General features: G+C 36.1%; 1 protein-coding gene across 1 annotated transcript in view; it reads right to left on the bottom strand.

The window, feature by feature from the left end:
* LOC111707614 (uncharacterized) overlaps positions 1-13,117 on the bottom strand; it is a 103,458-nt gene that overhangs the window by 2,659 nt on the left and 87,682 nt on the right. The window contains 16 exon segments of the mRNA XM_023480746.1: positions 56-171; positions 235-2,154; positions 2,346-2,464; positions 3,718-3,784; positions 4,187-4,399; positions 5,025-5,216; positions 6,317-6,529; positions 6,767-7,138; positions 7,417-7,611; positions 7,854-8,057; positions 10,063-10,260; positions 10,832-11,050; positions 11,216-11,569; positions 11,650-11,838; positions 11,951-12,592; positions 12,701-12,831. Coding sequence (XP_023336514.1) covers positions 56-171; positions 235-2,154; positions 2,346-2,464; positions 3,718-3,784; positions 4,187-4,399; positions 5,025-5,216; positions 6,317-6,529; positions 6,767-7,138; positions 7,417-7,611; positions 7,854-8,057; positions 10,063-10,260; positions 10,832-11,050; positions 11,216-11,569; positions 11,650-11,838; positions 11,951-12,592; positions 12,701-12,831 — 5,344 coding nt within the window.

Below are 13,117 nucleotides of genomic sequence, written 5' to 3' on the forward strand. Positions count from 1 at the left end.
CATTTTGTTCCGTTTGTAACATCCAGCCCTACTCATTAAACCAAGGAGGACTTACCGTGCACTTAGCATTTTCTCCACATGGATCTGCCACAGCACATGGATTTATGCACTCTTGATTGATGCAGGCTGTTTGGCTTGGACATTCAGAATCTGACCTACATCCAATATCCACTAAACAGAACAAAAATTATTCAATTGTTCTAAGTTGATTATTAGAAAAAACAACTAACTTACCTCTGCTGCAAGCTGTTCCCTTAGTGCCCTCAAATCCTGGTGGGCATTCACAGTTTGGTTTATGATCTGCCACCGTACACTCTGCAGGCTCAGAACAGGGATTGGTTATAGAACAAGGGTCTACACACAGTCCATTGTAGCAAGCCTTATCTCCAGGACAGTCAATATCAGATGTGCAATCAACTGCAAAACATGTGACTTTAGGATCTCCCTTGAGACCTGGAGGACATGAACAGACAGCTTCATGGTTAGTAGCAGTACAGATAGCTTCTCCCCCACAGGGAGCATTTCCTGGACCGCAAACAGGTCTACACTTCTCATTTCTACAGGCATGAGAATCTAAGCAGTCATCATCTAATCTGCATTCTATCTGAATACAGGCAACATCAGGATTACCCTCATATCCATCCTCACAAGTGCAAACAGGCTTATGACTGATGACTCGGCAGAATGCATGATCACCACAAGCACATGGGTCTTTGCAGATCTTGTTGACACAGGCGTCTGGTTGCCCGCATTCATCATCTGTTGAGCATCCTGCCAAGATGGGAGTTAAGGTCTTACAACTTGAGTTGTCATCACTTACATATCCATCAGGACAGGTACAGACCATGGTTCGAACAGGGAAAGAGTCAATGACAGAACAAACTGATGGATGTGTGCAAGGAGCTCGAGTTTCACAGAGAAGTTCGCACTTATTGTCAATACAGCCATGCCTTGAAGGACAGTCTTTGTCCTCCACACATTCAGGTGTTGGTATTGGTACACAGGCAATAAATGGGCTACCAGTAAATCCAATGGGGCATCTGCATTCCGGTTTATGATTAGCTACCAAGCAATCAGCATTTCTTGCACAAGGATTTTCATACAAGCATGGGTTTATACAGTCCTTGTTGCGACATGCCTTGTCTTGGGGACATTCTGGATCTTGGCGACATCCTATAACTTCACAAGATACAAATGGATCACCTTCATAGCCTGGGATGCACTGACAATTGGCTTTGTGTCTAGCTGGATAGCATTCAGCAAATCGTCCACAAGGATCTTGGACAAGACATGGATTGACACATTCTCTACTAATGCAGGCCTCTCCATCTCTACATTCATTATCATTTTGGCATCCAACAGGTTCACAGGCTATTAGAGGGTTTCCAACAAATCCAGGAGGACATCTACAGACTGGGCGATGACCTTCCACAAAGCATTGAGCATTCGATCCGCAATCACAAGGATCCATGCATTTTCTGTTAATGCACGCCTGGCCATTGGGACAGTCATCATTTCTAGAGCAGCCTGATGGAGCTGGTAGGTCTACTGGTCTACAACTGGTATCAGTGTCAGGTACCCAGCCTTCTCTACAGGAACAGATCATAGTTCTGAAGGGGAGACTGTTTACTACTGAACAAATGGCAGTGACGTCACAGGGTGAGAGGGCAATGCAAGGGTTCTCACATCTCTCGTTGAGACAGGCAGTGTTATCAGGACAATCTCCATCTACTCTGCATTCTGGTTCAGGATCTGGAACAGATGGAGACTCTTTGGGTGAGCAGGAGACTAGTGGATTTCCAACCCAGCCTGGCGGGCATGTACATTTGGCTATATGGTTTTGTACTGTACATGTGGCTGAGGGAGCACATGGGTTCTCGTACAAGCATGGATTAACGCACCGGTTTGAGATACATGCAGAATCCTGGGAGCAATCATCATTGATTCTACATTCTACCCGTATACACTGCTTGTACGGATCTCCTTCCAGACCTGGAGGACATTTACAAGCTGCTTGATGGTTAGTGGAGTAGCATATGGCATTGCTGGCGCAGGGGTTGTTTACAACACAAGCATCAACACAGTCACCAATCCCGTTGTTAGAAATGATGCAAACTTCAGTGTTGGGGCATTCAGGATCACTTCGGCATCCAACTGAAATACAGAAAAAAAAGTTTAGAATTAGATCCATTTAGATCACAATAAGGAGAAAATTCAATAGGACAAAGTAAAATACAGAACAGAACCATTTTATTTGCCACAAGAGGCTCAACCGGTGTACACAAAATGTGTAAATAGAACGTTATCAAATCAATACATTTGAGATAAAAATATAAAAAGCTGACCTGGTACACATTTGATCTCTGGGTTCCCAGTGAACCCTGGTGGGCAGAAACAGGTTGGTTTGTGGTTGGACACAAAACATTGGGCATTTACTCCACAGCTGCAGGGGTCAACACAATCCCTAAGCAGAGGGCATAAATTCATAAACATATAAACTTGTAGAGAATTAATTCTTAAACAAGAGAAGGAAAGTTTTGTCTATTGCAATGAAGGACTTCCTTAATCAGTAAAAAAAATTGATCTAAAAAATATAACGTTTTTTGTCATCCACTTTTTATTACTAATTTCGCTAAAAAAAAAAGTTAGATTCGTATATTTCAAACGTCCATTTCTGTCAAAAAAGCAATTGTAAACTGAAGTAATCCAAATCAAAAATCAAAAATCAGAAGTCAAGATGACAAGAAAAACAATTCTCCCTTTAAAAATAAAGACTATACTCCCACTCATATATCATTAAAGGACTGTTAGCGGGGTTACAACAGACTATACTCCCACTCATATATCATTAAAGGGACTTTTAGCGAGGTTACAACAGACTATACTCCCACTCATATATCATTAAAGGAACTTTTAGCGGAGTTACAACAGATTATACTCCCACTCATATATCATTAAAGGGACTTTTAGCGGGGTTACAACAGACTATAATCCCTCTCATATATCATTAAAGGGACTTTTAGCGGGGTTACAACAGACTATACTCCCACTCATATTTCATTAAAGGGACTTTTAGCGGGGTTACAACAGGGTATACTCCCACTCATATATCATTAAAGGGACTTTTAGCGGAGTTACAACAGACTATACTCCCACTCATATATCATTAAGGGACTTTTAGCGTTTTAGAATGATCTAGACGGGTGCTAAGTTATCAAACCTTTCTATGAATTCTGAACTAAAAATATTTTAGTAAATTTTTCCGGTATTTTATTTAAAAGAACTTTAACTGTAATTTCAAATGACTCTCATCCTCCAAAAACCAGTTTAAGCGCCGGCTAAAATCTTGAAAAAATTACTACAATTTTAGGTGAAACCAACCATATTTAAGCCGCGGCCTAAATTCTTTAAATTCGGCCTCAGTTCCTTTTAAAAATTGATGTTGATTTTTCTAATAAAATGCTTTTTCTTCTATTGTTTAGAGAATATAATTAAGTCTGAGTTTATCCTCTTCAGTTCTAGTGATATCATAAGATCAAACCCATCCAAAAAAAAATCCCTAAAAGACAAGTCATACAGTTTTTTAAGCAAAAAAATACACTTTACAAATTTCTTTTTAAAGTCAAAAGGACACTTCTAAATTTACTTAAGCCGAAAAAGAGGCATGATTTAACAAAATTGTGAAAGAGTTAATGGATGGAAACTTTTGAAGCCCACCTGTTGTTACAGGCCTCAGTTTGTGGACATTCATCATCTGATTGACAACCCACTAGCACAGGAACAGCTGAAATATAGATTTTATAAATTCATAAATCAAAAGCAGATATGTTATAGAAAGATAAATATATAATTGGTAAAAAATTTGCCAAAAACGTTAGGCAATAATTAAAAAAAAAACATTACTAATTAATGATAACAAACTTGAAAGTGATAGTAATAATAATGATAATGATAGGAATAATAAAAAACTATTAAATACTAACAAATAACTTTTTTTTTAAATTATCTAAATACCATAATAATAAAATGCAAATAATTAAGTGCAAATATGTTTTGTAGTGCAAACAAAATGTGCGCAAGCATGCAACAATTCTAAAAAAAGACAAAATGCAAATTTTCTTCTTTGCAGTCATTTCTGTAGAAAGTTTTGCAGAGAGTTCCTTTAAACTATCTCACAATTACTTACGTGGTGTACATGAAACTCTTGGATCTCCTATGTACCCTGGAGGACATGTACAAACCGGTTCATGATTCTGAACCTTGCAGTACGCATTAGTTGCACATGGATCAGTGACAGCACATGGATTCAAGCACTGCCTATTTATACAGGCGTTGTAATCAGGACACTCTGAGTTATCCCTACACCCGGGCTCCAGGGGCTCAACCAGGTCAGGGGTAACTAAACATTTATACATGCAATATATGTACACTAGTGTACAATAAAACTGTACACTGTACAATGACACTGTACATTGTACAGAGACTGTTAACGAAATTTTAGTATTTCTTTCTTTAACGATAACAAAAAAGACTGTGATTGTTAAAAGTGATTGTTAACGTAATTTCATCTGACTCTACATGCAAAAATGGCAATGTCCGATTTACATCGGTACCCTTGAAACTTCTATCTGATCAATACTGTGGAAGATATTGTCGATTTTCTGGATTTAGAAGTATTAAATTGTGTTCCTATATTTTTTTGGGAAGAAAAACCACAATTGAAAATAAACAGTTTTCAAAATTATCAACATTGATATTCAATACACATTTGATCAGACAAAACTTTCGAGGCTACTTTTGTGAGTCGGGCATTGCATCTTTGCATGAAGGGTTTCTTGTTATTTTGCTTACAGTCCCTTTAAAATTATCCCTTTAGGTGCGACAGAGCTGGAACCTTATAAATGAACATATTGAGAAATCCTATTCTCGAATCAGAGATTGTTTATTCTCAACAGTCAATTTAAAAGATTCCATCTGTGACAATCAAATTTATAATTTTACAATATTTTTGTGCAAAAACTTACTTTTCAGGCATTGTACTTTAGGGTTGCCAGTGTATCCTATAGGACAAGTGCAACTAGATGCATGCAACCTGGATTTGCAAATGGCATTTGATCCACAGGGATCCACTAAACATGCATCCCGACATGATCCATCCAAACATTTATGTGAATCCGGACAATCATTATCTGATAAACAGCTAGGTCTGGGAGTAACTGAAAATAAAAATAAATTCGATCGAGATAGATTTTTGAATATGAGGAATTACTTAAACAACAACGATATCCAGAAAACTCTGGAATAGAAAGACGACTTTTAAACTCAAGTTATGACTTTAAATAGTCCAATGCACACAGTTGTGCAGTGGAAACAGATCAATTTCAATTCATAAGTAAACTAATAAGTTTCTAGTAAATCTTATTGCTAATTGAAACAACATCAAATCCACTTAATTATCGCTTTAATTCTATTCCAAAGTATTCTAGTTCTCACTGTAAGGTAATCATTTTGTTTCTTGGGGCACTTAATTTACTTAAATTACTTAATTTACTTAATTCACTTAATTAACTTAATTAACTTAATTTACTTAAAGGGACAGTAAAGGAAAAATGAAAGGGGGTATAGGCTGAAAGCTAATCACTTTAGCTCTTGATCGCGACCCATGAAAGTTTTATCTGATGTTCCTGTCTCGAGAAATTGATATAAAACTGTGTTATAATTATACGAAAATTCATATATGTAAAATTTTGAAAATCTGAAACTTAAATCACGTGACCAGAACTATCACCAATGGCAGAGCAGTATACTGGTCACGTGTCTCTGCCTGTATCACGTGACCACTTTACTGCACTGCAATTGGTGGAATTTCTGGTCAAGTAATGCGGAAGTAAAAATAATATTATGAATGAAATCTATTGAAAATAGAAACAACAAATATAAAAGTAAACCTAAATTACAATTAGCTTTCTCTGGGATATCATCTTTTTCAGATTGGTTGCTGTTTTTCTGAGCATGGTCTGTTTAAACCTACTATTTCTATACGAAATTGTATATATATGCATTTTCGTACAAGTTTGAAACAGCTTTATATCAACTCTCGAGTTAGGAACTTCAGATAGGCGTCTCAAGGGTCTCGATGAAAAGCTAAAGTGATTAGCTTTCAACCTATACCCCCTTTCATTTTTCCTTTACTGTCCCTTTAATTTACTTAATTTACTTAATTTACTTAATTTACTTAATTTACTTTCAATGTACTTTTTGAATCAAAAGTTGACCCCCTGTCTTTTAAAAAATAATAGATGGTAACTTTTTGTACCTTTGGGTTTACAATCACCGTTTGGTCCAATAAACGTGTCTTCTGGACATGTACATATGACAGTACGTATGGGAGAACTGTTCTGTACGGTACATGTTTGTGTTGGATGGCAGGGCTGGGATAGGCAGGGATCTGTGCATTGTGCTTGGATACAAGCATAGCGGGGTGGACAGTCGTCATCAACCTTACATTCAGCTTCTACAACCTCAGGAGCTAAACACAGGATATCAACCATCACATAATTTGGAAAATTTTAAAAATAAAACGTTATAAAAAAATCTGTTTTTTTGTTTTGTAATTTTAGCTTACAACGTTTTATAAATTAAATGGATTTAGAAATTCCATTAATTGGTCCTTCTGTGAAGTGTTTAACCCGTTTTTTTAAGTATTGGTCTCCAATAAGACTGATAAAATGAAATAAATGTCTTTTAAAAAAATCGAATTTCTTACGTCTAATACAGGCGACGAATCCACTTCCTCTTGCTCCCGGATTACATGTACACTGAGGTTGATGGTTAGCAGGTGTACATGTAGCATCCTGTGTACATGTATCTTGTTTACAAACAGGTACACAAGTTTGACTGAGGAACTCACAAGCTTGATCATCTCGACAATCCTGATCAACTTGACATTCTACACTGATACAGGCAACTAGAGGATTCCCTTGTAGTCCTACAGGACAGACACAGCGAGCCTGGTGGAAGTCAACACGACACTCTGCTCCTCTTCCACAGGGGGTCTGAGTGGAGGTACAGGGGTTCACACAATGCTCTTGAATGCAAGTTTTATCCAGAGGACAATCATTGTCAACGCGGCATTCAGCTAGAAAACGTAATTGTAAATTTTAAGAAAATTTGAATTATCAAAAAACTGAACCAGAAGTCAATTTTTTGTGTTGTAAATCTCTGAACCAAACATAGATCTCTATTTTATGCAAATTAATTTAATTCCTCATGATCATACTCTGTAGGGATAACTTTAATCAAGAGATTAAGCAGTATTCCTCAAGTTTAAAGTGACCACATTGGATATCGAGATAAAGCGATTAATATTAACAATATCTACACAAAAAAAATACAATAAAAAAGAAAGGAACGTACGTCTGTAACATTGTGTGTACGGGTCTCCTCCATATCCTTCCGCGCATGTACACACTGGATGATGTACATGTGTTGTACAGATAGCATCTCTTGCACAAGGGTTCTGTACAATGCATGGATCAATGCAACGTTGATTAATACAGGCTTGGGAATCTGGGCACTCAGGGTCTTCTGTACACTCAGGTCTTGGTTCAACTAAACAATACATGCAGTGCAGTACAGTACAAAATAACCAGTTTTTTATTTTGTTTATTCGTCATTTTTATACTGGTAAAAAGTGTAAATTGGAGAGAACATTCTATCTATAAGCCCCATGCTTCAGTGCAATTTGTGCAACCAAAAAAGTTAACAGTTAATTATATACATTGTACAACATGAAGTTCGGTGGGTTAATGTACAAGTTACAGCATGCAATTGGTTACTGGATTAGTACATACTTGGTTTGAAGCACAGCTGGTACGGATCTCCTACCAACCCTGCAGTACAATAGCAGTATGCTGTACGATTGTACGGTTTACACACAGCTGTCTGATCGCAAGGGTTGTTTGTAAAGCAGGGGTTAGTACAGAGGGTTAGAATGCAGGCATCAGGGTTACTACAATCTCCGCTTACTTTACAGCGTCGAGGAGGCCGGGGTAGAACTGAAGTTAAAGTAATTAGTAATTAGTAATTAGTAATTAGTAACTAGTAAATTGTAATTAGTAAAAAGTTATTAATAATACGTAAATTATAATTAGTAATTAGTATTTAGTATTTAGTAATAAGTAATTACTTATTACTAATTAGTTATTAGTAATTTGCAATGCGCAATTACTAATTAATAGGTTTAGTAATAAGATATTTTCATTTAGTATGGAATAGAAAGACGACTGTTAGCCTTTAGCTATAATTTCAAATAGTCCCATTAAGATATACGGTGATAATCAGAAAACTCTGGAATAAGAAGAAGACTTTTAGACTCAAGTTAAATGAACATGAGGTTTTGCAGTGTAAATAGACCCATTTCAGTGAACACGTTATTTAATAACTTATCAGTATTTTGTAAAAACATCAAGTGCACTTCAGTATTGCTTAAATGTCGTCTCCCCATTCTACAATTTCCTGGTTATCACAGTAGCATTTAAATCGTGTAGTATACATAAACCAATTAAATTGCATAAGTTGGTTTTCAAGCAACAGATGAAACTGTTTTCTTTATAATAACATCACATAGAGATATAGATTGTTTAACCCATGCATCAGCTTTCTATTCCAAAATTTTCCATTATACTTTTGATGATGTATTAGAACTGACATCTTAACTCAATGTTATTTACATATAAAAGAACAGAAATTTATTTTTCGATATTATTTTTAAATTTTACATCTTTTCAAAACTCCTGAATTCAACTATTAAATGTCAACTATTAAACTAATATCGAACACTTTATAATGCATAAAATCAGATCTTACTTTATCTATTTTTAAAGCTCATTAATCATAGACGAAACATGATTGTAAATTTTTAATAACATTTAATTTTTATTTTTTCAATTTTGAATGTTGATAAATGTATTTTTTGTCATTACGAAAGTAAGAATTTAAAAAATAATCGTGTTTTACAATTGCAAAGCAAGATATATCAAATGCAATTTAAATCGTGAAACTAATTATTTTCACTAAAAATATATTGCTTTCTAATACTTCATCCTTGGAATTTTGGAAATTTTGAGGCGACAGACAAAAGTATTTAGAATTTTATATAAAGAAAAATCCTTAAAAAGAACAGTATTTCGGCCATTAATTTCCAAATAGAAAAACATTGATAACTTTATTTTAAATAAAGTATTAGTTTACGACGTTGGCTTCTTTAACCCAGGAGTCACCTTTACCAGTGGTATTAGTAATTAATTCTAATTTGTTTAATGTTATCAAACATAACTTTTGGAATTTAAAAAATTCTAAAACTCGAAATTTAACTAAAATAACTGAAAAATATTTCTAAGTTCCTTTTTTAGTCTTCGTTAAAATTACATTGGTTTAATATTAGTTTAAAGTAGGTTCATAAATCATAATTCAAAAATTATCTAAAATGTTATTAGTTATTAGTTATGTGATATTAGTAATTTTCATCATTCTTAAATCTTCATACTGTTTGTTATTAAACATTTGTTAGATTACAAAAGCTATGTTCTCTCCTCTCTTGTATTCCGTTGATGAAACCTTTAATTTTAAAAGCTGATTTCTAATATTAAAAAAAATTCAAATTAATTTATGAACGGGTAAGATGTCTTCAGAGGGCATAGGGCAATTCAGAAAAAAAATTGAATACATCCTATGTCATCCCTTTTTTTATATTTATTTTGTTTAATTTTTGTCAAGAATAAATCTGCTTGAGCCTGTTTTTTGGCTGTTCAATCCCATACAAAAGTCCCGTCTTACAGAAAAAATACATTCATTTTTTTTCAAGCCGTCTCACCCCACGTCCTTTGACCTGTCCCAAAATCTTTGAGCCGTTCACATATCTTTTTTTACATAAAAAGTGTACTGCAGTTTCTGGAAATTTGTGTACATTCCTCCCAGAACTTGCAGTACATTTTATGTATAAAAAAATGAAAGAGGTTTTTGTTGTAATCTGCTTGACACATGTGGCAGCTTCCTACTTACTTGCATAGCAGTTAGTGAAAGGGTCCCCTGTAGTTCCGCTAGGACAGGTGCAGGTCAACCTATGCGTGTTAACCTCGCAGTTGGCTGTTGTAGCACAAGGGTTCGCCACTATACAGGGGTTAACACAGTTTCCTTCACGACATATCTCGTCGTTCCCGCACTCGTTGTTAGATTTACATCCTAGTACTGGCACTGGGGCTGCACAATAAATACAAATGTTAATCAATAAGTAGATTTAAAGGGACTGTAAGCGTAATTTGAAAGGACTCTTCTTGCACAGATGGAAAACCCCGATTCACAATGGCACCCTTTTCATTGTTGAACACGTTGCTTGCAAGCTGTTTTAAGTTTTCAAAAATATTAATATTCAATTTCTAGAATCAACTGAAAAAAAATATTTTTTTTTTTTTGGAAACCGGTATTAATGTAAAATATTCAGTAATGCCAAAGGACGCAAGTAATGCATCAGCTATGTTGAGTTCACACTGTAGGCAGTGTACACTGCATTTTACAGGAATTCAAGTGGTTTTTAAGAGGTTTAAACACAGAGCTCTCATCTCATTACTTAATGAAAAGTCGAAGGTTTTAAGAGTATCGTTGTGAATCAGGCATTGCCATCTTTGCATGGAGGGTAACTCGAAAATACACTTTCAGTACCTTTAAACCTATAGAACACATAAAGTAAATACATGGTATGCCATCTAAATATATTAAAAAATTACCTTTTATTCTAAACCTAGAAAAAAAAATAATGTAAATAAAATCTTACGTAGACTGCACAAAGTATTCGCATCTCCGACATATCCTGCTAAACACATGCAGATCATGGTTCGCTGTGGCAGGGTGTTTTGAACAGTGCATTCAGCATTCACGCCACAAGGGCTAAGTGTAGTGCAGGGGTTTTGACAGTGCTCGTTTAAGCATGCTAGTCGACTTGGACAATCACTGTCCACTCGGCATTCAGGTTCAGCAATATCTGGTTCGGGAACTGAAAATAGTAAAATTGCCAAGTGCACTTTTACCAAAAGTGCTAAGAAAAGCGGTAAGTAAATAATATTCATAGGCATGTATTCTTTAGTTTTATTGGAAATAAAAATGATTATTGGTTTGAAACGGGGCTGTTTTGAATAAAATACAAAGAAATTATTCCTACCAGGATAGCAGCCTGTGTTGTAAGGATCTCCTATGTATGATGTGATGCATTGACATCTAGCTCTGTGACTTCGAACAATACAGTTGGCGTTGACAGCGCAAGCACATGGATCTACGCACTTCTCATTCTCACAAGCAAGAACTTGAGGGCAGTCGTCATCTACTATACATTCAGGTTTCCTACATACTTGGTATGGATCTCCAAGGTAGCTTGGTGGACAAACGCATTTTGCCTGATGTGTTCGAACCTCGCATATTGCTTCAATCCCGCATTGTTCATAAATGCATGGGTTTTGGCATTCCTTTTGTATGCATGCTTGGGTGAGTGGACACTCAAAGTCACTCTTGCATCCAGCTAAATAAACCCAAAATAAAACATTCAACTACATGATAAATAATCTAAAGGTAATTTTTCAAGTGCAATTGAATACTTACGTTCAATACATGCTCTGTATGGATCGCCTTCAAGTCCTGGAGGGCAAACACACACAGCTCTATGGTTATTGACTCTACAAATGGCTGTAGCAGCACATTGCTCTGGTATACAAGGATCCCTGCATTTTTGTCCTATGCATGCAAGGTGCAGTGGACATTCAGGATCAGTGACACATTCCGGCTTAGGTGCTAAAACAAAAAACATGCTTAAATTTAGTGAAAGTGTTCTTACAATTTGATTTTCAGCAATTGAGAATTAATAAAAAAAAAGTTGGGCTGATTCAAAATGTAAGACACTTACGTTCTCGAATAGGAGTGCAAAGTTGATATGCATTTCCTTCATAGCCCGGTGGACAGATGCAGTTTGCCCGGTGGTTTCGTACTTCACAGATAGCATTTATTCCACACTGGTTGTTGTAGACACATGGATCTTTACACTTCTGCTCAATACATGCTAGAGTGGTAGAGCAGTCACTATCAATAGTACACTCTGGTCGGCATTCTGAGTATGGATCTCCTTGGAGCCCAGACGGACAGGTACATTGGCAATAGGAGCCTGATGGTCTTGCTATAGCATTGATTCCACAAGGATTAGGGTTACAAGGATCCACAACCACTGGATCTGGTCTAGGCGGCTGGGTGCATTCAACCAGTGCATTCCCAATGTATCCGGGAAGACAGGAACAGACGGGAGAATGTCGGCGTACCTCACAAACAGCATTTCTTCCACAAACCCCAGGGCAGGGATCGTAACAGTGTAGGTTCCTACAGGCCATAGTGTCAGGACAATCAGAGTTGATTACACATTCCGGCTTACATTCAACATAGGGATCTCCCCTATATTCTGGAGGACAGGTACACTCACAATCATCTCCCACTCGTCTAGTGATTGCTCCTGCACCGCAAGGGTTGGGTACACATGGATCTGATATGACTGGCTCAGCTGAAATATCTTTATTGAAATATCTAATCTAACACGTAGATGCACTAAAAGATGCAACAATTTGTTTAAAACCTGAAAAAATGCAAGTGCAAAACATGCTTTACTTACGTTCCAAGGAACATCCTCTAAATGGGTCACCAACATAATTGGGAAGACAGGTACAAACAGGACTATGGGTCAACACACGGCATTCAGCATTAAACCCACAAACTCCAGGGCATGGATCTATGCACTTGTTCCTGCAAAACAAAATGTATTACTATTTTTAAACAAAGGCAAAGACAGACTTTAATTTCATCCAAATTCAAATCTAATTTCTATTATTCTCGATAGTTAAGGCACAATTTTTTATTCAATACTTAAAAATTGGATTTGAAAACTCTTAAAGAAATTGAGTCTTTGTCACAAACACACATTTTCTAATTCCTTTTATTCCTTTTAAAACCTTTTATATTTCAAACTATGAATTCTGTTAGATTAAATAATCTAAGTTTGAAAAATCAGAGGTTTACACCATCAGGTTGG

This window comes from Eurytemora carolleeae, unplaced genomic scaffold, assembly GCF_000591075.1.
Source record: "Eurytemora carolleeae unplaced genomic scaffold, Eaff_2.0 scaffold336, whole genome shotgun sequence".
NCBI lineage: Eukaryota > Metazoa > Arthropoda > Copepoda > Calanoida > Temoridae > Eurytemora > Eurytemora carolleeae.